Source organism: Zootoca vivipara, chromosome 5 (assembly GCF_965207765.1).
Source record: "Zootoca vivipara chromosome 5, rZooViv2.hap1.1, whole genome shotgun sequence".
NCBI lineage: Eukaryota > Metazoa > Chordata > Lepidosauria > Squamata > Lacertidae > Zootoca > Zootoca vivipara.
In genome coordinates, this window is record NC_142588.1 from 68285918 (window position 1) to 68312097 (window position 26180).

Genomic DNA, 26180 nt, shown 5'->3' on the forward strand with positions numbered 1-26180 from the left:
GATGGATGCATTATAAAAAACCAATCAATAAATACATCAACTTTAATAATTAATAAATATTATTATGCATAAAAACTTCTGAGTATGCTAGAAAGCAACCAAATTGGAAAATCACTGTCTCTCTCAGATGATACAGCATACAATGTCTGACTAAATGTAGCAACTTTGAGGTCTTTGGATGAAGCCCTCTAACAAATAATAGTAAGCCTTACCGTGGTTCAACCATTTAAATTTTAATCAGGTGTAGCTATTTAGGTGTCTGCTTGATAATTCCATCCATAATAATAATAATAATAATAATAACTTATTATTTATACCCCGCAAATCTGGCCGGGTCTCCCCAGCCACTCTGGACGGCTTCCAACAGAAGAATAAAACACAATAATCTATTAAACAACTGATCTTATTCTCAAAGAATCTAATGAAGGAACTGAAACACAACACACACACACACACACACACACACAACCAAATCACACAAGTAGCCTCTGATGGCAGTCTCAAATGGCTGTCCAAATTCACAGCCCACTCAGTTTCACAATATTTGGGTGTATTTGCTGAACAAGGCACAAAATCCTGTTTACTACCCCATCTTTTAGAAAGAACAAATACTTCAGGTTCTTTTGTAAATTTCTCTGTTCTACAGGAAACAGAAATTTATCAAACTTATTTTTAGATTGCTTCTTATGGACTCTGAACTCAATGAGAAGGAACTGACTGAGCTTGTAAAAACAGGGAAAGGCTATATTCACTGAAGTACTGATATGAGGCTATGCAATTACACAAAGGGTACTATACAAATTCTATAGAAGTCAATACCTCATATTATTATTATTTGCAAGGCTCCTGTGACTTTAAACAGTTGCATGATCAACTGCCATGGACTGGTTGGAAAAAGAGGAATGGTGGGAGGAACCAGCTGGGGAACCCCCAAAGGAAGAAGGCTCAGAGTCCAGAGAATGGTGGTGGGACAACAATGAGGGTCAGAAGGAGAAGAGGAAGAAGACTGGGAGGAGGAGGTGTTGGAAGCTGAAGAGGTAACAGGCTGGGAGATGGGAGAGTCTGTGGCAGGGGAAAATCCAGAACCGGAGGCAGAAGCTGAAGCAGGAGATGGAGGTCAAGAGGCAGAGATGAGTCTGGCTGGTGAAGAGGCATGGGTGTGTCCCCCCTCCTGCTGCGACAAACTCCCCCCACCCTGGTCTGCCAGAGCCAGGAGAGGCATGAAAAGGGTGGCGAAGTTAACTTCATGCAGGCATAATCTCAGATTGTTTGGGGAAAACCCTGTGGGGAGGCAAGGACCTTCAGTCTCAGCAACTGCATCATGGAGGCAAGACTTACTGGAGATGAGTTGCTCAGCTCATTAGGCCTGACACTCCTATGCAGATCCTGTTTTTGCTAATAAAGAGTTAACTCCAACTTCCTCAGTGTGATTTACTGCTGGCTTACTCCTGTCATCAACATATATTGAGTGCCCCCACAACCCACTCCTATGCAGCCAAAGTAATGGGGAAAGGTTAATATATGTAATTCATCCAGCTGCTTTAAAGACATAAGAGCTTCCAGGTGGGGAGGAGATGTTGGGAACTGTTGTGTCACATTCCTTTCACTGGTTTTAGATGGGTTTGCATTTCTATTTTCATAGCTGCCAAGTTCTCCCCCTTTTTAAGGGAAATTCCATTATGCTGAATAGGCTTCCTCACGAGAAAAGGGAAAACTTGGCAGCTATGTATTTTTATTCTAAGCAAGGAAGGAATTCTATGAAAAAGTGTTCTATTATACAATGCTTCCACATTAATAATAACTTTTCAGCTGATGTCAATGAAAACGGACAATCTGTGCATACATTGGTTGAGAGCTCCTCATGTGCCTTTAACCATTCACAAAATACCACATTTTGTCACAAGTAAGTAGCTCTGTGGTTGAATTTCACAGCTCTCTAGGGAAGGCATACCCACCAACCTCAATGTATGCTCAGCCAAGTACATTGTTTCAAGACATAGTTACATGCCACCCAAATCTCTGCTGAATGGCTACATGATATTCCAGGGGTTCCAGATGCTCACCCAGGGTTGTGCTAACCAAACCTAGTGTAAGACAGCACCTTTTTCTTGCTGCACTGCCTGCCACCATGACCTTGGCAACGTCTTGCCTAGTTGATGGTTTCCACTGACTTGCTTCCAGCACCCTTTGCCATTCTTAACAAGTTCTATCTCAGCTGAGACCCTGGCATCTTCCCTTCGATATTATCTAAATTCTACAATTTATTCAATTCTAACATTCACTAACTCTAGCAGTTATGGGTGCCATTGCACCCCCAAACCTGTAATAGTATCTATTTTCTGGCCAAACACTTGCATTGTAAAATGCTTTCCATGTAAGAATGTGAAAGCAATACGTAGGTTGTTCATGTGCACTATTTCAGTGTAATACCTGTGTTTTAGAATTTCTGCTCAGGAAGCTCACCTGTGATGTATGTCATTAAGAAAGAAGATAAGCCCTGAATGGAGGCCAAATTTTGTTATTGGTGAAATTTGCTTTCTCAGAAGGCCTTCTCAACCATGGCATCTCAATCAGGGAATGCGCTTCCCAAAGAATTCCATCTTTTTCCCCTTCTGGTGCCATGATAATGCACTTTAGTTTCTCCAAACCTTTTGCACATAATTTTAGTCCTACTGATCATATTTATCTGGCTTCTAAGCTCTTGCTAAAGGGATACAGGTGGTGCGGTGGGTTAAACCACAGAGCCTAGGGCTTGCTGATCAAAAGGTCGGCGGTTCGAATCCCCGCGATGGAGTGAGCTCCCGTTACTCAGTCCCAGCTCCTGCCAACCTAGCAGTTCGAAAGCACGTCAAAGTGCAAGTAGATAAATAGGTACCGCTACAGCGGGAAAGTAAACAGCATTTCCATGTGCTGCTCTGGTTCGCCAGAAGCGGCTTTGTCATGCTGGCCACATGACCTGGAAGCTGTATGCCAGCTCCCTCAGCCAATAACGCGAGAAGAGTGCCACAACCCCAGAGTCAGTCACGTCAGGACCTAATGGCCAGGGCTCCCTTTACCTTAAGATCTTGCTGCCTTTTAGTTTTTGTGTACACTGTGATAATCTGGATTTGTATTGTTTATTTTCACCCTAATGCAAACCATCCTGGGAATTAATTCACCTTAGTTAAACCATCCCGGCATAAATATATCTATAATAAATCAATTAAAAACAGATCAAAAGAAGGTGAAATTTTGAAACTTGCAAAGACAGACCACTGCGGTCCTTAAAGAGAAATCCTTCTTAAGGCAATCATGCTAACAATGGTGCTAATAGTAATATCTGGATGATACTTAGAAGATACCTGGGATATGCTTTGTTAAAACAGGGAGTCAGTCACAGAGATTGCACAGTCCAACTTGTCCCACAATAGTCCATGTCAGCTGTCTAGACTGGCAGAACACAAGTGAAAGCTGAACATGTATTCTGCAGGGACAGAATGTGCTGATATCCAATGTGAACCACGCAGACGTGTCATAAGAAATGGGTATGGGACTAAAATCACACTTTCCCCCCTTTACATTCCTTATATCTGAATGTCTATGAATGATTAAGAGGCTCTTTACTATGGAGCAGCATCCAGGACTATCTTCTCAGGTGCAGTGTGCTGCAGGAAGCTAAATGATATTGACCGATTATTTACCCTGTGGGAATGATGTGCATAACATGTAGAACTGAGCAATATTAACACAAGGCAATATCATACCTGCCTTGAGACTTTGCAATGTACTAGTGCATCTGAAAACACTGTGCTGTGGTCATGGTAACTGGAAATAAAATGCTGATAACTAAACAATCAAGACCATTCTTGTTTTATACCCTCATCAGAAAAAAAAATAAGTAATTCAGTTGGAGTGTTTTGGGGAATGGAAAGGGGGGTGGGAGGGTGGTCTCATTCCATCATGTTCTTACTCTTAAATCTTCTGCTTGAAAAAGCCAATTCTAGCACAAACAACATATCTAGTTTAAATTGCAGGTACATCTCTGAGCCCAAGTCACCACGATTCTTTTCAACCAAAACAAAATAAATATATGGAGAGATCTCTTGTATTCATTCATAATCTAATAAGTCACTCTTAATGTGGAAAAGCCTACTGGCAGGGTAAAAAAAAATCTCTAGCTCCCGTAAGAAAACTAACTACGTAACAACAACAAAAACCTTGAAGGCTAAAAGGAATCATTTGCAACAATTGGTTGTGAGGAACTATGGGAAGGTGCTAGGAAATCACTTTGCTCTATAATACGGCTGTGTCTATACCACTGAGGCAGAAGTTTTGAAGGAAGATGACAGAAACACTATAGAATTCAAAACAAATTATAGTCAAAATAAAACGATGCTGTTTGCAGCAACTAGAACAAAATGCAGAAACAAATCCTGTCAGATAGCAAAATGCCCTTTTCTCTATTGCATACAGACCTTTCCTAGTTTCAGCAGCAGAGAAGTGGAAATTGCACTCTGTTAGGTAACAGGCAGAATTTCAATTAGAGGGTTTTACAGAGTTTCAAGCACGTTAGCAAATGCTCTTTTTCTCCTCCTCTCCCCCACTCTCTATCACAAGTCAAGAAATCACAAAACAATTGTCCTTTAAAAAACCCCTCTCAGCTGTCACTGTATGCAAAGAGTATACGGTACCATTATGATGAGAGTTCTGGGTCTGCTCATTTCATCATCACTATCCAGAGGCAGGATTTCATGTGACAATTCCTCTTGCCGTCTTCTACAAATATGTGCACAGTTCCTCTGTACCACTGAACGAAAGGCTTGAAGCAGAACAATGCTGGCAGCACAGCCCATAGCTGCATCCTGAAGCCTACAAAATAACTTCTATGTTTATGCTATGTTTGAAAGACAGTAGCTCCTTGTCCCTGAAAACAGCCTACAGTGCAGCTGCAGCCAGCCAGCTCGCTCCAATCATTTCCTTGAGCTGCAATCATCTGATCACAACCAAATAGCTTGGATGCAGATATAGGAAAGATTTGATCCACTGAAACAACATAACACAGAGAGAGAGACACACACACACAGAGTATTAAGGTCCTTTTTTGTTGTTGCGACAACTGTTTCTGAAAACACAGAACAATTTTTCCCCCTTTCCCTTTAGCAATAATCCTCCTCCTTCTCCTGATCCCAGATTCAGAGAGCTGAAAAGTATAAACCAGCTGTTTAAAAAAAAATCTGGCAAGACTCATTTAAATGCCTGTTAACAATCACACAGAGGAAAATCAGCAATGACAACCACAAGGAGGATTAAACAGTGATGACTAAAAATGAAATACTTTGCTGTATTGCTTTATTAAGGATGAAAAATAAAATCCAGCTTCTGCTTCATTGAGGCACAATGGCTGGTACCTTTGGATGAAAGTGTTTCATTTTCTCAAATGAAATTAACATGTCAAAGTATTAAAACAGGATGGGGGGGACGCAACATAACAACAATAAATGGGTTGCACAACTCATGCCCGAACATCAATGGCTTCATGAAAAACACCACTGTTTAGCTATGAAATGCTTTTCAAGACTAGTTTTTTTCTGAGTGATCCCACACAAACACTTCTGCAGACTGTGGCATTTTTTTATACTGGCAGAGGCAGCTTGTGTGTGGCAAATCTTTCTAGGAGGGCTCACTTCCAAGGAACTAAGCACAGATTATCTCCCCCCCCCCGCTAGCCACCCCCCAGCCACCACCACTCCTTAAAAGAAAAAGGAAAAAAGCAAGGTAACCAACCGGGAAGCATTTGTAAATGTTTTATTGCTAATAATTAATGCAAAGAAAGAAGCAGGGTTTGAGCAGTTAACAACTTAGTATTCCAACTGCTGGCAGAGAAGTAATTGAGAAAGCTGCTAAAAAGAGGTACTTAGAAACCACACGACCCCGTTTGGATAAATATCAAGATCTTAATGGTACAGTTGTGTGAGGTAAGAGTACTTCAGGGGAAGTTGGCACTAAGCCTCGTTTCTCACAAATGAAGAGAGCTGCGAGAGTTGCAAGGAAGATGTTTTCAGAAGGAACAACATTCTTGTTTCCAGGCTTATTTTCTTACTAGCTTTCTGCTGCATCTGCAGTCACATCTGTCTTCACTTTTTAAGCATTGTTTCTGTCTACACACATGCCGGTGTGCACACACACACAGGGCCCTGCTGCTTTTATAGGCAGTGGGAGCCTTGCCATTCACTTTCATGGGGACTTGAGTAAGCCTGTAATTCCTGTTGATGTAATCTTTGGAACGGCTGTTTCATGGAATGGATTGTTTAAAAAGAGAATGGCGCTACTAACACTGTTCTCCGGAACCATTTTACACAGGGGTTGATTAGGATTTAATTGCTCAGTAATCTGTCACAATATGGCAGCATTTAAATGAAAACATTTACCAGGGCCATTAAATGGCTTGCTTAAAAAAAAAAAGTCTCCTGCCCACTGCCAAATGTTTCTCTTTGCTTGTATCAAGAGCGAACTGATTGCAGTACTTTGATCTATTCTGTCATGTGTGCATATATGAGAGACACACAGGCATAGTAAACAGCATTTGCATCTATCCGCCTTGAGTTTTGTTAGCATCCTTTCAGGAAACGCTTTGCTTCCCCCCCCCCCCACTAGATAACTCCTTCCCTTGAATCATGATCTGGTGCACAGGAAAGTTACACGTTAGAAAAGTCCAAGGCATACTTTTTATGCTTAGCAGTTTCATTTCTGCAAATACACTTGCAGCAACACAGTGATTCCTGCTTCAAAATGGGATGCCTCACTGCCTCTTGAAAATGTCTTTTCATTACTTTCCTTCTGTGCATTAGGATGAAGCTGACACTTTTGGGATATATGAGACTAAAATACTTATCGTTTCTGGTCTTAATAGCACCATTCTGGGTTTGACTCACTTCCATTATGGTGTATGTAGTTTGCTCTTCTAGTGTATGCTGCATGGCCTTGGGCAATATTAATGCCCCTGGCATGACAGGCTGCTGCTGTTATTTTACTCATATCATACTGGAGTGCTTGGAGTTTGGTTTCTATGGCAACAAGGCCCAATTTCACCATGCAACTGGATGCCAGACAATTCTTTTCCAAATCCCTTTAAAAAACTAGTGGAGGAAAATTCCCACAGAATTGAACAGTCCTGGGTCAGGTCCATTCTCTTTAAATACTTTAATAAGGAGACACAGAAGAGTTGCTCAATATACGGCTAGGAAAGCAGCTGTGGCTTATAATCGCTATAAAGAAGTGTAAAGAGAACAAAATCTACCCCAGGCGAACAAGACAAACTCTTTGTAATTCATAGAATTGTAGAGTTGGAATGGGTCCTGGGCATCATACTCCAACCTCCTGCAATGCAGGAATCTCAACTAAAGCATCCATGACAGATGGCCATCCAACCTTTGCTTAAAAATCTCCAAGGAAAGAGAGTTCACCACCTCCCGAGGAAGTCCATTCCACTGTTTGAACAGCTCTTACTATCAAAAAGTTCTTCCTGAAGTTTAGTTGGAAACTCATTTCTTGTAAATTGAAGCCATTGATTTGGGTTGTTCCCTCTGGAACAGGAGACAACAAACTTGCTCAGTCTTCCATTAGACAGCCCTTCAGGTATTTGAAGATGGCTACCATAGCTCCCCTCAGTCTCCTCTTATCTAGGCTAAACATATACAACTCCCTCAACCATTCCTCATAAGGTTCGTATTTCAGACCCTTTATCATCTTGGTCTCCCTGATGTGTGAGTGAAAAGCCAGAGGAGTTTTGTGCTTCAAACTAAGGCAACTGTAGACCAAATGGGTTGCAGAAAAGAAGAGCAGCAACTCCACTTATTTACTGTTAACCAGACATTTATTTACTGGGTATCTTACAAAATTATCTTTATACAGACAGCAATGTATAAACTAGATTTGGAGATCTGGAAGGGCCCAGATGACAATCTATGGAAGGCTTCCTCAACCTGGTGTCATCCAGGTAGTCCTAATTGGACAACAATTATTTTCAGCTCTGGCCAACATGGCCAATGCTCAGGGATGCTGGCCACAGTAGTCCAAAACATCTGGAACGAACCAGGTTATTACCCAAAAGGTAAAATGATCCTTTCACCCAGATGCATCTTGGCACATGCTGTTCAGACTACGGTGTACAGTTCTGGGGCATCACACTTTAAGAAGGAAGTAGGCCACCTGGAAGGGATGCAGAGGAGTGCAAAATGATGATCAGCACTGTGGCAGGCAAGTCATATGTCAAAAAGTTGAAGGTGTTGGGCATATTCAGTCTGATAAAAAGAAGATTGGGGGAAACAGAATCATAGAACTGTAGCATTGGAAGTAACTACAAGGATCATCTAGTTCAACCTCCTGCAATGCAGGAGGTTGTGGAGCTCAAACCCACAACCCTGAGATTAAGAGTCTCAAACTCTACCACCTCCATGCCAGAAGAAGTGTTCTGGGCTGAACAGAGGAAGACAACCTGTCAGCACAGCAGATCAGCTGCTTGGCTTGAACCACCAAACTTTTTTTCCCTTTCAAAACTGTCACCCTCTCTAGCTGATTTCATGGGAAAGGCCCATATAATAAGGCCTGCGGTCTTATTTCAAAGTTAGATCTCTTCAACTTCTCTTGCTTTCGGGCAGATTCTGTTCATATCATTTCTGACCGTTGACAGAATTTATTTTTGTAGAGTGCACATTTTATATTTTGGTATAGCTTTTTTGATTGAAATTACTTAGCCAGGGATCACACGAGTGATGAAAGGCAAGATGTAAATTGAAATAATCAATCAATCAATCAATCAATTGGCAGTATGGCCAAAGTCTTTATGCTTAAGTTGTATGAGCTCCATTCATCTGTAAAGCAATACATCTAAATTGCTATATCAAATCACCAAGGAAAAACACCTATTAAAATCACCTTTATTCAAATCGGTTACTCATAGATTCATCCTATCTCATTGTTCTCAATGCCACAGCTAACATTTTTGCATTTGCTGGATTGCATCTTATTTATTTATTTATTTATTTATTGCATTTATATTTCACCATTGCCCCCTCCTCATCTAATGTTCACATCAACCTTGTCCAGTAGAATAAAAAAAATTCCTTCAGTAGTACCTTAAAGACCAACTAAGTTTTTATTTTTGTATGAGCTTTCCTGTGCATGCACACTTCTTCAGATACACTGAAACAGAAAGTGTATCTGAAGAAGTGTGAATGCACACGAAAGCTCATACCAAAATAAAAACTTAGTTGGTCTTTAAGGTGCTACTGAAGGATTTTTTTTTATTTTGCTTCGACTCAGACCAACACGGCTTCCTACCTGTAACTTGTCCAGTAGGTTAGGCTGAGAGGCAGTGACTGAGCCCAGGTCACCCAGTGAGCTTCATGGCTGAGTGGGTATTTGAACCCTGGTCTCCCAAGTCCTAGACTAATACTCTCCCAACCACTGCACCACATTGGCTCTCACGTATTCTTGTGTGTTGATGACTCCTAAGAACTAGAGGCCAAGACAGGTGATTTGCAGTGCTGAGAATGAGATCTGCAGCACTCTGAATGTGCTTTGAGACCACTTTTAAAATATATGATATTCATTGCTATATGTTGCAGCTAGCTACTCCTGCTATGTTACAGACACATGCAAATGAAAGAAAACTCAAAGCACATTCACAGCCCAGGGGGAAAGGATAAGAACCACCATTATCATTGTGAGAAATGGTCCATCTAGTGCAATAAAGTGACACAAAATAGAAGCTGGATCAGATGAGACAAAAGGAACTGTTCAAGAAGCAGAGCACTTACGGAATGAGCAAACAGAAGCGGTAGTTAACTATGAATATCTAGCAGTCAGTGATAAATACATAAATTGGAACAGGACCAATTACAGATTCCCGCGGCACCCCGCTTACTCTCTGCAATGAAAAAGCAAACTTGAGTATGATAAACACAAAGTAATTTAAAATCTGCACAGCGTAAGACCAACTTTTTTAGTATTGAAGTGAAAATGTGTCACAGCACAGGAGCCAAAAGAAATTGATCAAGAGAGAAATCAATGTAAAGGTAATTCTGAACTGTCTTATTACAAATGGTGGGCAGATATAGTTGTTGTTGATGAGGGTGAATGTGTTGCTGTTGTTGTTGTCGTGTACAGACACTTCATTCTTTAGAAAGGGGAGCAGCATCCATTTGAGAGAAAAAACACCTCTTGCATCAGACAGACAGAGAATCACAATATCTCTCAGTTAAAGAGTGACATAATTTCTTCAAGATACCACTGTTAGCAAACAGACAAATGAGGAACTGCAGGAAATTAGTAAGCATATGGCACCCTCTAGGGAGTAACCCTTGAAAGGCAGCTAGATCACCCTGAAATATTTTAAGTAAGTAGCTTCCCAGATTGCAGCTATGCCTACTGAACTTTCTTTGGCCTTTAAAAAAACTAGGATTTTTTAATTCCAGATTACCACTTTATCCAAGCTAAAGGAGAGAAGGTCAAGGGAGTGAGCATTTGGACTTAGTCTTGCCTTGAACAATGGATCATCAGTATTACAGGCAGATAGCCCAGGCAGCAGCAAAGCTCCACACCAGTGCTCCATGGGCGTACCCAGCATGGGGCAGGAGGGGGCAGCTGCCCCTCCCTAGAGAAGCAAAAAAAGGGGGGGAAGCTCCTGCGCAGCAAAAAAAACAGCCGGCAGTGGAGAGCGGAGTTGCAGTGTTCATCCTCAGTGTGTGTCACGGTCCGGTCAGCAGGCGTCAGGACCAGAGGCAAGATGGTGCTGAAGAAGCAGGGTCGAAGGCAGAGGCGAAGGTCCACGGGGCACGAAGCAAGGCGAAGGCAAAGCGAGGGTCCAGGAACAAGAAGCAAGGCGAAGGTCCACGGGGCAAGAGCAAGGCGAAGGCGAAGCAAAGGTCCAAGGAGCAAGGCGAAGGATCAAGGAACAAGAAGCAAGGCGAAGGTCCAAGGGTCGAGGAGCAAGGCGAAGGCAAAGCAAGGGTCCCAGGAGCAAGGAGCAAGGCGAAGGCTCAAGGAACAAGAAGCAAGGCGAAGGTCCAAGGAACAAGAAGCAAGGCGAAGGTCCAAGGGTTGAGGAGCAAGGCGACGACAAGGCGAGGGTCCAAGGAGCAGGAGGCCAGATGCAACCAGGCAGGGAAAGCGTTGCTGTGGCAAAGAACTGAAGGGAAATGCTGGGCTTTTATCCCTCCCAGCTCCTGCCACCAGGTGCAGTGAGATCTCAAGTGGCCTCACCTGGGTGATTACTCCTTGCCTCTCCAGCACAAGCTGAGGACTTCACCTGTGTGGCCACGCCTTGCTTCTCCAGCACAAGTTGAGGCATGCCCCAGTCCTGCAAAGCACTACAGGCCCCAGAGCCTGACTCCTGCCCATACTACTGACAGTGTGGACCATTCCCTGGGACAGGGAAGGATTGCTGGGTCACCTCTGTTGGTTTTTGCATCGTAAAGGTTCCCTCTAAGTCCCTTTCTAGCCAGCAGCTAAATCACTCTAATCCTAGTTACATTGTTTTGCTTTTGTTATTGTTGCTTGATTATTTTACTCTCATAGCTGCTAGTTTATGCTTGCCTTGCATAAAGAGTAAATAATGCTCTATAATAATCAGTAGTAGTAATAGTAGTAGTAGTAAGAATGATAATAAAATAATAATAATAAATATTTAATATAGAAAATAAATAAATAAAATTCTATCAATAATAAATTATATTCTTCAAATCTCCAGTAAATTGTCGAGATTACTAAATGACCTTTGGCCTAATTACTTAACCTAATCTTAGAGCTGTACCACAGTGAATATAGCCTGTTTTGCATGCAGAAGGTCCCTGGCATCTCTAGGTAGGATTGGGAATCTTCTTTATGAAGCTTGTAGGTTCAATCCCCATATGGGAGAGCCTACATTACAGGGGGTTGGACTAGATGGCCACTAGGACCCCTCGATCTCTGAGGTACTTTTCTGGGCAGAATAGTAATGCTATTAATGCCAAGTGCTATTAGATGACCCCCAGGGTCCCATCAAAACTTTGAGGTACTATTCCTGGGTTGACAGGATAATAGTGCTGATAACCCCTATGATGCAGGTTCAATCCCCATTTGGGCAAGCTGCATATTATTGGTTGGCAGGATAGTAGTGCTGATAAAGCCAAATTTTTGCAGGCCCAATCCCCATATGGGATAGGTGCATGTTCTTGCATTACAGGGTGTGGGACTAGATGACCACCAGGAGCAGACGACCGGGCGGGTAGCTTGAGGGTCGCTTAACACCATAATCTTCAACATTTTCTGAGGGAAAGAGGGGCACCCTACCATACTCTCCTCCGGTGAGAGTACTCCTTAATTTTCCTACATCTTTAAAAGATGTGGTTATTGAATTCAGTTTTGTTCCCGGTGAAGAGTTTGTGTAGCACAGTATTCTGCTTTAACCAGTGTACATGGTGGCAGGACTGTATATGCATTACTATACCACACAACTGCCGGTTTGTTTAGTCCAGGTACGTAAAAAGGCCGCACCAAACAAACCTCAACATTTTCTTCAAACCCAAGAAAAATGATATTAGTATAAGACATGTAATTAGACTAGAAATTTTTAAAAAATCAAGCAAATAATTGTAATAACTACCGTATAACTACTGTAATAAAACACTGCTATAATTATATATAATAATTTTTTTGTTTCATTCGCCTTTTCCGTGCTGAAATGTCACAACCTGGATGACCATAGCTTGCCCCCCCCCCTAGATTTGTTCCTGGGTACACCCATGCAGTGCTCCCCAGATATTGGGAAGTACCCCTACCCCCAAACAGTCATTTCCCCAACTGTTGGAATAGCTGCATAAAGCATGAGTTTGCAAATCTGAAGCCATTGTGATACATAGTTTGTCACTCTCCTTTCCCCCTCTCTCTTCCAAGTTTGCTTCTGATGCGGTTGCTAGTGGCGGAGCTTCATGCTCCGGCACCGGGGGCGGAGAGCAGGCAGTGGCGGGGCTGGCGCACTGGGGGCATGGCGCGCCGCCCGTAGGGTCGTGGCACGCGTTCTGGGGTCATGATGCACTGCCTGTAGGGGCGTGACACGCGTTCTGGGGGTGTGGTTCGTAGCCCGTAGGGGTGTGGTGCGTATTCTGGGGCGGGGACTGCCACCTGCAGGGGCGGGGCACCCAGCGCAGGTGGGGGCAGCCGCAATGGCGCCCTTGGGATTGTGCTGCCCGGGGCAGAGCGCCCCTATCGCCCCCTTTCCTACGCCCCTGGCGGTTGCTGATAATATTTATTTATTGTTTAAAGGCAGAATGCTTAGAGAATACCTATTTTTTATAAAAAGTAAAACATTAAGTAAGCAACATCAACAAGAACCATTCTTTGGTTCAACTAAACCAGCCAGTTGAGGGAGGGGGGGCACTCATTTGCCCTCTGGCACAGAGCAACTTCCTTTCTTATACTAAAGACCTGTACATATGGGCATTGTGGCCCTTGTCCGGCTAATTCAACAATGGAATCCCCCAAACTCACAACAGTATGCTTTCACCTTCATAAGTCAATTGTTCTTCCTCACAGTAGCAAGTGAGTCACAGCATTTGCAGACAGTGGAAAGATCACATGGCAAGAACATTTCTGAGAAAGTAACATGCCACCTCAAAGCAGCAACAACTTCCTATCGAGCTATCTAAAGTCACTCAGTCACCTAGCAGGAAAACCTAACCTTTGCTGTTCTCCGGCATCACTGCCATGTTTTGTTTTGAGCTGGCTTTGTTTTTGTATCTTGCTTTAACATGCGTTGTTTCTCTTGTCCTCCCTGCAAAGGCTTTCAAAGTAACCATACTTCATCAGAAAGCTGAGAATGGGATAGGATTCATATGAGTGTGTGCCATTCAATTAAGGTTTACTCAGAGCAGAGCCACTGAAATTAAAGGACATGATTAAGTTAGATCCATTAATTTGAATGGGTTTACTCTGGATAGCATCTTTATGTACTTAAGATTAATGGGTAGGGGGAAAGTATATGCAAGAAAAATCCAATTGATTTCAGTTATATTAATTCACTAAGACCTAAAAGATCATAGTGCTTAAGTGTGAGAGAAAGCAAGTGCCTTTTCCAAATCTGGCCTCAGTCCTAAATATCACCACAAGGTGATAATAATACTATTCTATCATATGGGATTGTGGTAATTAATACTAAGGTAACGTATATAATACTTGAAATGTACAGCGTATGCAGAGTATGAATTAATCTGTGAAAAATTGTCTCAGTTGACTATGTAAAATAAATCAATGTAACACAACTGGGGAGTCAGCTTGTGTCTATGATAACTTTTAAATAAATGTGCCTGTCAAATAAAGAGAGAACTTAATTAGTTGGAATTTAATAGAACTTGCTCTGTAATCCTAAACATGTTTACTCAGAAGTCAGTCACATTCAGTTTAATTATCAGAAGTCTCTATACCTAAACTAAATTCAATTTAGGGCTTGACGGTTCAGTTTGTTCATGGCCATCTCAGTGTCACGTAAATTACATACATCTACTCTCTCTCTCTCTCCCACATTAAAATGTGATTCTGCCCCCCCCCAAAAAAAACAACCCTGCTTGAAATTTTGAATCTAAATACATATTTTTGATCCTATTTTCTCACAAAATACAAATTTCTAAATGCAATTTATGCTACATTTTGATATATATGCATTTTTGCTATATTAAGCTGAGAACTGCATCACAAAATTCAGAAAAGATAAAAAATCTGCAAGATAAGCTGTGTTCTGATCCACAGATTAGTAAGGAAGGGCAGATCAAGCCAATTCAAATCAGAATTCACAAAGAATGGGTTCCTCAAGCATCCCTAATAACTGGGTGAGGTTTGCAGATAACCTCTTCGTCTTTTAGCCACCTTCTTCATTGTACACATATACATTTCTGAAGATAGAACCATTGAAAATTAAACACTATCATTCTAACAGGACTGATTTCTTATTTCACAGTGAATAACACAATTTGACACTGTGACACAAATCACATCAAAAATGTGCCACACACATTGAGAGACATGGTTTTTCTTCTAACTAGATGAAATGTAGGTTAAGCAGCAGAAACACAGACAAGAAAAGACAAGACAAGACAAGACAAGGTTTGACAACAGGCAATGGTTCACTTAAGGAGGTCGAGTTGGTAGAGAATGTGCTGTTTAAGGGAGCCGAACATCAACACATGAGGTTTAAGTAGAGATGAAGCACTGGCAATTATAGGCAGAAACAAATTATATATATAAAAAAAGACACACACACCTCAAAAAGGGGGTGTAAATACAAATGCTATTTTATTATTGGGACAAACTATTTCAGAATCAGAGTTCTGGTCTAAATTCCAGCCATTAAAATCTTATTTCAAAATAGTTTTAATTGAATGTGATTTACCTACCTCTAGGCCAACATCCAGTTCTTGCAGCGCCCAACCAGTTGCATATGGAAAACCCATAGACAAGAGTGTAAAACCACTTTTCTCAGTTTTGATTCCCAACAACTGGAATCCACAATGTACCGGTAATTCTCATTTAAACATAAAATGCATTGCTGTCTGACATGTTCTCCACAGAAGGACTAGATCACTTCCAGGTTCGAACTCTATGATTAAATATTATTTGCTGCATATTCTTGAAGCACAAAAATGTTGTGGCTGTGATCTTTTCAGAATAAAATCTTTCACACCTGCTTTTCTAATACCCAGAAATTATTATTTTTGAATATAGTCTTCTTTTCCATTTGCTTGTATACCCCAGTATTTTGACATTATTTTGAGGTGAGATTATGTATGCTTTGCCTACTTTGCGTATGTTTGTATGGTTACATTTAAAAAAAATTTTTTTTGCTAAAAATTACTTAAGTAGCCAGTGGATGGGAAATGTTTACATCCTATTGCATATTTAGGGGAAACAGGGACAAACTCCTCTGCAAATTAGGGTACTTTGCTGGCTGTTGACAGTTTCTACTTCAGAGTCTCAATTGTACATCTGACAGCTCTGCAGTACAGTCATACCTCGGTTTAAGTACGCCTCGGTTTGAGTATTTTCAGTTTAAGTACTCCACGGACCTGTCTGGAATGGATTAATCCACTTTCTATTACTTTCAATGGGAAAGTTCACTTCAGGTTAAGTACGGACTTCCGGAACCAATTACATTCATAACTCGGGTTAAGTACGCTTCAGGTTGAGTACTCCGCAGACCCGTCTGGAACAGATTAATCCACTTTCCATTATTTTCAATGGGAAAGTTTGCTTCAGGTTAAGTACACTTCAGTTTAAGTACTTCACGGACCGTCTGGAACAGATTAATCCACATTCGATTACTTTCAATAGGAAAGTTCGCTTCAGCTTAAGTACGCTTCAGGATAAGCACAGACTTCCGGAACCAATTGTGTTTGTAAACCGAGGTACCACTGTACCAGTTTTCAGAGTCAGAACTAGTAGAGGTTGGTGAGAGGGGTTATATCATAAGAAGTCAGTTCCATCTTATAAATGCCATCCAGCCCAAGTTTCATTTCTGTCAACTCCACGTGACATGATGGTGTCACTAGCTAGTGCAAAGATAACCATTTCCCGCCACGTGTCACAGGTTCACCATCACCAGCTTAGGAGCTGCCACAGAGAGTGGCTGGCCTGTCTTTAAACTGAAACCTGCTTGTCTGACTGTTTTTGAGAGGGGAGCCTTTTCCCTCCACCTTCCCCCTTTTTCTTAATAATAATAATAATAATAATAATAATAATAATAATAATAATAATAATAATAATTAAAATACTGTGGTAGAAGGCTGGGTGGAACAAAACCGGGAAGCTGTTAAAAATCTGGGAGACTGAAGCAGGAGACCGCAGTGAGCACACACACACACACACACACACACACACACACACACACACAGCCACAAGGGGAAGAGGGGGTCAACCCCAATGCATTTTAAACCTCCTCTCAAGGAGTGGGAGTGAGGGGAGAGGTGGGCTGAAGAGGGCCACGAGGAGGCACAGGCCCAACCCGAGCCCACCTCCCCAGCGGCAGACCCGGTGGAGGAAGGCCTGAGCCCAGAGTCCCACTGGGAAAGACCTCTGGGTTTTGCCTTATTTTTTCCCCTTTTTGAATATTTTTTTAAAAAAATAAGTTAAATAATTAGTTTTTGGTTTATTAAATACAGTTACAATTATACATTTTTGTTATTTAAACTATAAATAACAAAAATTATGATTTTTTTCTTGAAGTGACACACCACCTGAGTTATGCTCAGTTTTTTGGCGAATTTTGACACACCAAGCTCAAAAGATTGCCCATCACTGTCCTAAGCTGTGCAATTCCTTCCCTACAGAAGTGCAGCTGCTGAAGACATATCTCTTGACAGCTGCATTGCAAGGGAGTTGAACTAGATAATCCTCAGGGTCCTTTCCAACTCTATAATTCTTTACCCTGGCCTTTGACACTTCACTCACTCTCACACACCAAGACCCACCCTATTCTTCTGACTGTAGACTGAATTAATGGGGTTCCGCTCAAGTGCAAGTTCAATTGTTGAGAAAATCATCACCATCCCTACATACCAACTGGCATGCATACAAGCAAAATGCCGTTAAATTTCACCTTCACAGATGATAGACATTCTGTGTTTATGAAACTGAACCCACCAGAACAAGGGTGGGTGGAAACAGAAATCCATCCAGACCCTTTAAGTAGGTGCCAGAACACAAAGTAACAATAAGAGCGTATGCCGAGAGAGGAAATGATAAGCCATCCTTTTCATAGCTTCTTTTTTCACTCCATATTTGATCATGAGTTTACTCATGTCTCATTTGCTTGTGTTAGCTTAGTATTTTTTTGTTTAGCAAAAGTTAATAATGTTTAATTTAGCCATCTGATTGTCATGCTTCTTCTGCAACGGTGGCTAGCATAAGACTTTCAATAGCTTCTGAAGTCCCACTGCCTTTGCTTTGTTTATCAGACTCTGTTGTATGCAGAACATAAACTTATTTCAGATCATTGGCATCTATATTCACTTGGACATCCACCAGTGCAAATGACAATTCATGCCCTTCATACAATTAACAATTATGTAAATGGCTTTTAAAAGTTAAATAGCAGGTACAGAGGCCCCAATCGGGGGGGGGGGGTAGGGACTTTAATCCTTTGCCACCTGCTGTAGGTCCGATCCTGATAAAATGGTCCCACCCCCCAATCCAACCCAAGGTTCCTGGTCAGCAGAATGAGATGTTATAAACAATGCACATGACTACTGCTGTGGCGCTGTGGTTAAACCACTGAGCCTAGGGCTTGCTGATCAGAAGGTCGGCGGTTCGAATCCCTGTGACGGGGTGAGCTCCCATTGTTTGGTCCCAGCTCCTGCCAACCTAGCAGTTCGAAAGCATGTCAAAATGCAAGTAGATAAATAGGAACCGCTACAGCGGGAAGGTAAACGGCGTTTCCATGTGCTGCTCTAGTTTGCCAGAAGCAGCTTTGTCATGCTGGCCACATGACCTGGAAGCTGTATGCCGGCTCCCTCGGCCAATAATGCGAGATGAGCGCGCAACCCCAGAGTCGGTCACGACTGGACCTAATGGTCAGGGGTCCCTTTACCTTACTGCTGGAAATAATCAAGGGTAAGCAGGCACTGGGAAGGTTTTAATTAAAAAAAAAGATAAAATAATGTTCTTGAGGTAACTAAAAAATTACTCGGCCTGACGTTTTAAATTTACAGTTAGCATGTACTTTTTAGATTTCAGATAAGGTCTTCTCATACCAAATAGGTTAACCAAAGGTTTTTGAGTACCCTTTCGCATGTGCTTTTTCATAAAATTCATATCCTTTCTTTTTTCTTGTCCTAGATTAAGTATGGAAGAATTCAGTGGGAGAGTTGAGGTTCACTGTAGTTATAACTAGCAGTATAGAGAGAAATCCACTTGAAGGGGAAATTACTTTCAAGAAACATTTAAACCTAACCTGTCACCCTCCAGATGTTGCCAGATTACAACACCCACCATCCCTGGTCATTGGTCATGGTGGGAAGCCATCCCTGTAACAGACCTACACTCGAAATAATGTCAACCTAAACAGGCAGAGCAACAAATAAAACCAGCAAAAACATTCCTTTGTTGATCAGATTTAATTTTCCTTTCTTCACATCCATGCTGGTATCAGTTGTCTCCAGTTAGAAAAGAGGTGTTTTTCTCCTGCTGCTGCTTGTAAGCTAGCTGCATTCATTAAACACCATTATATCTGCATCATTTAATTTAGGTCAACATGTCAAAGCGATGCAAGTTCATATTTGCTCCCAGTCAGTCTATCTTACCCTCAAGAACAAAAGAAAGCTAAACAAGCTGTATCTGGACTCAGCGATAGAAATAATTGTGTATTTTATATTCCATGACGATACAGCACAAAGAGTACACGCACAGTTATATATGGCATATAATTTTGTTTCTACCTGTGTGGAGTTCCTATTTCCAAAGATAAATGTGAATGTTAGCCATCAATTTCATACTTAAGAGTAGGGTTGCCAGACTCAATAGAGGACAGGACTTCTGTGCCTTTAATTGCCCTGCTCTCTTTTGAGTCTGGAAACCTTAAAGAGAAACCAGCAGACCCTTTACTTGGAAATTAAACAATTTCTCTCTTTTCTCTGGTTTCTCTTTAAGGTTTCCAGACTCAAAAGAGAGCAGGGCAATTAAAGGCACAGAAGTCCTGTCCTCTATTGAGTCTGGCAACCCTACTTAAGAGTGATAGCAATGCATTTAAGAAATGAGGGCTTTGAACAATCCTAAGCCATTATGCATCAAGTCAAACACACCTGTAAACTAATCAATAGGGCACCAACCCTCAGCTTGATACTCGACATTAGTCTTCCACGGCTACCAGCCTTCCCTATTTTTATTTATATATTTTCTAATAAACCGCTATGCCGCACATCATCATGAGGGTGGTTTATACATATAAATCTTATTGTTGAAATTATAAAACAAAATGTAACAAATTAAGACCAGTATTGTAATACATACCAAGCAAACAGCAGAAAAGAGTTCCCCGTTACAAATGGACGACTTATCAACTGTTCTGAAATACCGTATTGGCCTGAATATAAGCCTCACTTTTTTTTTCCAAATTCCGACCATGAAAAGTTTAAGTGAGGCTTAAATTCGCAACCTTACAAATACGATATCACTGCTGAAATAGACATATGATAAAACGGATCAGGTGTGAATGCCTGCGCAATTTTAAAGGAGCAGTTTATGTTTAGGTATTGTCTTTTTTCCTCCCTCCCTACCCTTGAATTTTAAAGTTGCAGCTTATATTTGGGTACGGTTTATATTCAGGCCAATACGGAACCTCAGCGAAGTTGTTTTCAGCTGGCATCAAAACTCATGCCAGCTGCATTTCTGATGAGAGGGTATTCCATAGCTGGCACATCAGAAAAGGTCCTATAGCAAACCGCCACCCAATGTACCACAGGTACTAGCCAGAGCTTCAGAAGACCTTTCCCTGCAGATCTCAGGGCCTGGATAGATAGGTGTAGGCTGTGTATTAGAAGAGGGCTGGTCGCATCCATGTTATGGGAATGTGTGCCGTGAGAGTACAGTTCCGGGACAAACAGGCTGTACTCAAACTGGTGATTGCGAAGGGCAGTCGCCCCAGTCTCCTGGGCACTGACTGGTTCCCTGCCCTGGGACTGAGTATCTCAGGGCTTAATTCAATCCAAACCTGCCCTGAGATGAGTGAGGTATTATGCAAGGAATTTGCTGGTCTCTTTAATGGAAAACTGGGTTGTTATAAAGGGCCCCCAGTTGACTTCGAGTTGGACCCCGGGGTGGCTCCAATCCGACTCAAACCAAGGCGAGTGCCATTTGCACTGCAACCCAAGATCGAGGCAGAGCTGGATAAATTGGTCAAGCAGGGAGTTCTCTCACCCGTGGACTCTGCTAAGTGGGAGACTCCAATCGTCACACCCCTTAAAGCAAATGGGGAAGTCAGGATATGTGCAGATTACAAATGTACTATCAATAAGGCACTCAGGGGAAACTCATGCCCCATTCCAGTCGTATCACATCTGTTGGCTAAACTGGCTGGGGGCAAGGTGTTCGCCAAAATTGACCTGGCACAAGCTTACCAACAGCTGCCAGTAACCCCACAATCAGCGGAAGCACAGACTATTGTCACACATAAAGGGGCGTTCAGAGTTAACAGATTACAGTTCGGAGTTTGTGTGGCCCCAGGGATTTTTCAAGGGCTCATGGAACGCCTGTTAAGAGGTCTGCCGGGGGTCTTGCCATTTTTTGATGATGTTTTGATTGCTGGAAAAGACCCACAGGAACTGGTTGCGCGTGTCCGTGCAGTGTTGCTCAAGTTCAAGGAGGTGGGGTTGCAACTGAAAAAAGAAAAATGCAGTTTTGGGGTGCCAACTGTGGATTTCTTGGGGTTTAAAATTGATGCATCAGGCATCCACCCCACAGATGCTAAGATTAAGGCCATCATCGAGGCACCACGACCACAGAACAAGACGGAGTTGCAGTCATTCCTGGGACTTATTAACTTTTATCATTCGTTCTTACCCCAGAAAGCTTCGGTAGCTGAACCATTACATAGACTATTGCAGAAAAAGAATGTGTGGCGATGGGGGCGGGAGCAGCAGAAGGCTTTTGACTCCTTGCGAGGAATGCTGAGTAGCAGGAGCGTCCTTGCTCATTATGATGAGTCAAAGCCGCTGGTCCTGGCATGTGATGCCTCTCAATACGGTCTGGGGGCTGTGCTGAGTCATAGGGAACCGGATGGGTCGGAAAAGCCCATCTCTTTCTATTCCCGTACGTTGTCGCCCACAGAGCGCAATTATGCTCAAATTGATAAAGAGGCACTGGCTATTGTGTCCGGAATCAAAAGGTTCTATGATTATTTGTACGGTCGCCATTTCTCCATTGAAACGGACCACAAACCACTGTTAGGGTTGTTCAACCCAAACAAACAAACGCCACAAATTCTCTCCCCCAGAATGTTGCGTTGGTCAATATTCCTGAATGGGTTCCAGTACACCTTGACCCATGTGCCGGGGAAACAGTTGTGCCATGCTGATGCGCTGAGTCGATTGCCCCTTCCTGGCGGGAGCAATGAGGATCCTGCTCCGGCGGAGCACATTATGATGCTAGAAACACTTCCGGGGGCTCCTGTAACAGCTACGGATATAGCTGAGAAAACTAGGAAAGATGCTGTTCTCTCCCGTGTGCTCACTTGGGTGGGGAGGGGGTGGCCAGGTGGTCCGCATGAAGAAAAATTCAGGCCTTATGCGACAAGGCAGCACGAATTGTCCATGCATAAGGGTTGTCTCCTATGGGGAGATAGGGTGATAATCCCAGCACCACTGAGAAACAGGGTTCTTGAGACGCTTCACATGGGACACCCGGGAATGGTCAGGATGAAGTCGCTAGCCCGATGTTATGTGTGGTGGCCTGGAATGGACCAGAACATAGAACAATGGGTACGAACATGCAAGGCATGCCAAGAGGTGCGGCCAGAAGTGGCCAGAGCACCAGTCCACTGGTGGGAGCAGTCCAGGACTCCCTGGAGCCGGCTGCACATAGATTTTGCTGGGCCATTCCAAGGGAAGGTCTTTTTGGTTATCGTTGATGCATATTCCAAATGGTTAGAAGTGGCGATGGTCCCTAGCATGGCATCAGCTGCCGTAATCAAGGTGTTGAGGCAGCTGTTTGCTACCCACGGGTTACCTGAGACCATTGTATCAGATAATGGGGCAGCTTTTGTATCCCAAGAATTCGGGGCATTCTTGGCTGATAACTTTATAAGAGGGGTCACATCCGCGCCCTTTCACCCATCCTCCAATGGGCAGGCTGAGCGCATGGTAAGAACAGCCAAAGAATCCATTGCGCGCTTAATGGAGGGTAACTGGTCGGCTCGCATTGCGCGAATGTTATTTTTGCAGCATGCGACGCCGTGTACTGCGACGGGCAAGTCGCCAGCCGAGCTGCTCTTAGGTAGAAGACTGGTAACGGTGCTGGATTATGTCCACCCAGATAAAATGCCAAACCGTAATTCAAGAGCAACCCCCCAGGCTGAGACTGACACAACAAGGTATCTCGCCCCTGAAGATCTGGTCTGGGTGAGGAACTATTCACGAGGTCCGCGGTGGGTGGCCGGTGTGATCACCCGGGCTAGTGGACCTGTGTCCTATTATGTGACCTTGGAAAATGGGCAAGTTTGGAAGAGACATATAGATCAGCTGAGGCGCCGGGCGCTCAGCAGGGAGGAGTCAGATAATTCATCCCTGGCTAATGACGCACAGCTGCAAGACCAGAGTGAAAATGGTCCAGAGGTACAGTCACCAGGGGCTTCAGCAAATGAACCAGGGTCTGCTAGTCCTCAGGATGACGAGGTACAGGTCGGGGACCCTGAGATGTCTGGGACTCCATCTGTTCCTGATGAAACCCCTATAGCAGCCCCTCCACCACAGGTAACACCCAATCCAGAACCTGCAACACCTGTTGTCAGGAGATCAGGTAGAAGTTGTAGGACCCCACAGTACCTGAGGGATTACGTCTGCTGTGCTCACTAGGGGGGGAGGGGTGTTGTGTATTGAGTCAAAGGATTTTATATCTGTATTATAATTGTCTGTATTTGCATTAGGATAAAGTAACTGCCTTTTGGTTCCAGAGGGTACAGCTACTATTGGTTCATTTAAGCTGCTGTATTTGGATCCTCTGTCTTATTGGTTTCCTCCAAAAGGCAGCACTGTGATTGCTTGATATTGTTCCCTCCAAAATGTATCCCTTCCTAGCTAGTCCCCTGTCCCTATAAATGTAGCTTTCCTCTCCTCAGTCTTCAGTCTTGTTCACTTTAATAAAGAGCTGTTACTAGAGAACTGTCTCCAGCATGTTTTGTCAAGAGAGCTGAAATCACAAACCCCACGTCACAACAGTTCTCATCATTCCTGATCATTGGTCATGCTGACCACAGCTGGTGAGGGTTGTAGTTAATTCCCTGGAGGGCACTACACTGGCTAACCCAGTTATAGGTATACAGTATACTATACCTATATAGGTTAATTTTGATATGCTACTGGTTTCCTTCCCGCTCCCTCTTTTCTTATCATTATAAGAGTGGGGAGGCAAATTGGCAGCAAAGACTGGGAAAATTGTCCATCCTATGCTATGGTTGCAAGTTTTGCAGCGAGTATACAGTGGTACCTCGGGTTAAGAACTTAATTCGTTCTGGAGATCCGTTCTTAACCTAAAACTGTTCTTAACCTGAGGTACCTCTTTTGCTAATGGGGCCTCCCGCTGCCACTGCCACGTGATTTCTGTTCTCATCCTGAAGCAATGTTCTTAACCCAGGGTACGATTTCTAGGTTAGCGGAGTCTGTAACCTGAAGCGTCTGTAACCCGAGGTACCACTGTACTTAGCACTGCTATCTTTTTATGGAAACACTACACATTGTGATGTTGAAATGTATGTATCATTGCAGTTAGCAATTCCATAGGAATTTAGGGTGAGTCATTGGTTTTTACCATTTGTCTATGCTGAGTTCACTGCAGATTCCCTTCTTTTGAAATTTGATGGTTGGGAATGTGTGGAAATGGGGTAGGGAGGTGGATGAGTAGTAGAGGGTTTGTGACAGTGGAAGAGTAGCACCTGGCTGGATGTTTCTGAGCCTAGAAACACTGTGTGTGTGTGTGTGTGTGTGTGTGTGTGTGTGTGTGTGTGTGTGGCTATGCACTTAAGAGATCTCTCAGAGAACTCAGAAAGACTGAAATATATGATTCAAGAAGGGGGATTTCACCCATCACTAGAGCTAAATATTTCCAGCCCTTGACTGAAGGCTGGTTCACACACTGACCCAGTTGAGGAGTATGCGTATACTGTTTCTTGCCATGTGTACAATCTAATCTGATGCATGGGAATGACACACGTAGAATTAGGATCACAAGAATCTGGCCTACAAGTAAATATGCATGCATTTATCTTTTTAGTCGTTAATTATCTTGTATGCACATATTCCCAGCATTTATTTCTAAGGCTCTTCACATCTCCTCATTAATTAGACCTTCTCTTAAATGCCCCCTTATTTGCATTCTGTTATTTCCCTTCCTCAGTTGGCTGCTGAGCACATCAGCACCATCTGAATACGCATATCTGCCATTCAAATATTGCAGTCCAATTATACAAAGAGCAACCCAGGTAGCAAACATATTGCCTGCACTATCTCCAGTCCTGAGGTGAAACAGGAAAGTGTCACCCCACTACCCCTTCTGAAGGCACCCTTACCTTGGATTGTGCAGCAGTGCCCACAAAGTGACAGTGGCGGGTTCCAGCGAGATGATCTCATAGCTATTGCAAGATCTCACAGAAGCTGCCACCACTTCTCTGCCATCAGCGGAGGCAGCAGGGTGGGCAGGGCACCCATGGGAACACTGCCTCTTGGGCTTCCGCTGCCCAAGGTGGCTGCCTCAGTCTGCCTCACAGGTGGACCAACCCCAACTATTTCAGACTGCAGTTGGTGATTTGCATGATTCAATAAATCTAATGTTTACTATGGTTCATCAACCATCAAACAAAGTTCAAAATACAAGAAATACAAAATCATATCCTCAGAAGAACTAATTAGGAATTACTGAAGATGACCAGGTAGAAACTAAAAATCATAGCAGGTCTGAGAGATATTACAATGTTCAGATATATTGCCACCTGTAGCAAATTTATTATTCCTCCTTTTGTAAGACTGACTCAGCTCAATTGATCTTTCATGATAATCAGTCCATTTCCTCCCCTGCAACTGCAAGCTATTTGCCAATTGCTTATTTCCGCTCTTTCACTTCAAACTTGCTACTTTGCCACAGCAGGACAACAGATTTTGTAAAGTTAAAGCTAATTTGATAAAAAAAATGAAGTTTACAAACCTTTTGAAATGTTTGCTATTCAGCATGATTCATAGAGCAAATGGTTTCTTTTTTCTTTCTATTTTTTGTTACTTTAAAACTTTATCCTTTCTTTAAAAATTACAACAGCTTATAGCAGCACACCTAAACTAAGGTGTGTGTGTGTTATCTTGGAGTCTGCAAGAATTTAAGGGTCAGTTTGTTAATCATCTACCCACCTGTCCAAGCTTGGATGCAGCTTTCTTTGATTCTTTCCTCCTTTTCCATTTCATTTTTGTTCTCTCTTTCCCTGC

General features: G+C 42.7%; 1 protein-coding gene across 8 annotated transcripts in view; it reads right to left on the reverse strand.

The window, feature by feature from the left end:
- The window catches only part of DOCK10 (dedicator of cytokinesis 10), a 177961-nt gene that overhangs the window by 144108 nt on the left and 7673 nt on the right, over nt 1–26180 (reverse strand). For 5 of the 8 annotated variants that reach the window (XM_035132556.3, XM_035132550.3, XM_035132555.3 and 2 more), the window contains exon 1: nt 4671–5143. The exons of 2 other annotated variants lie outside the window; for them this stretch is intronic. In XM_035132556.3, coding sequence (XP_034988447.3) covers nt 4671–4832 — 162 coding nt within the window. In that variant the 5' untranslated portion in view covers nt 4833–5143. Of the gene's footprint in view, nt 1–4670; nt 5160–26180 lie in introns of those variants that run through there. One more of the 8 variants, XM_035132549.3, reaches the window with a different exon arrangement.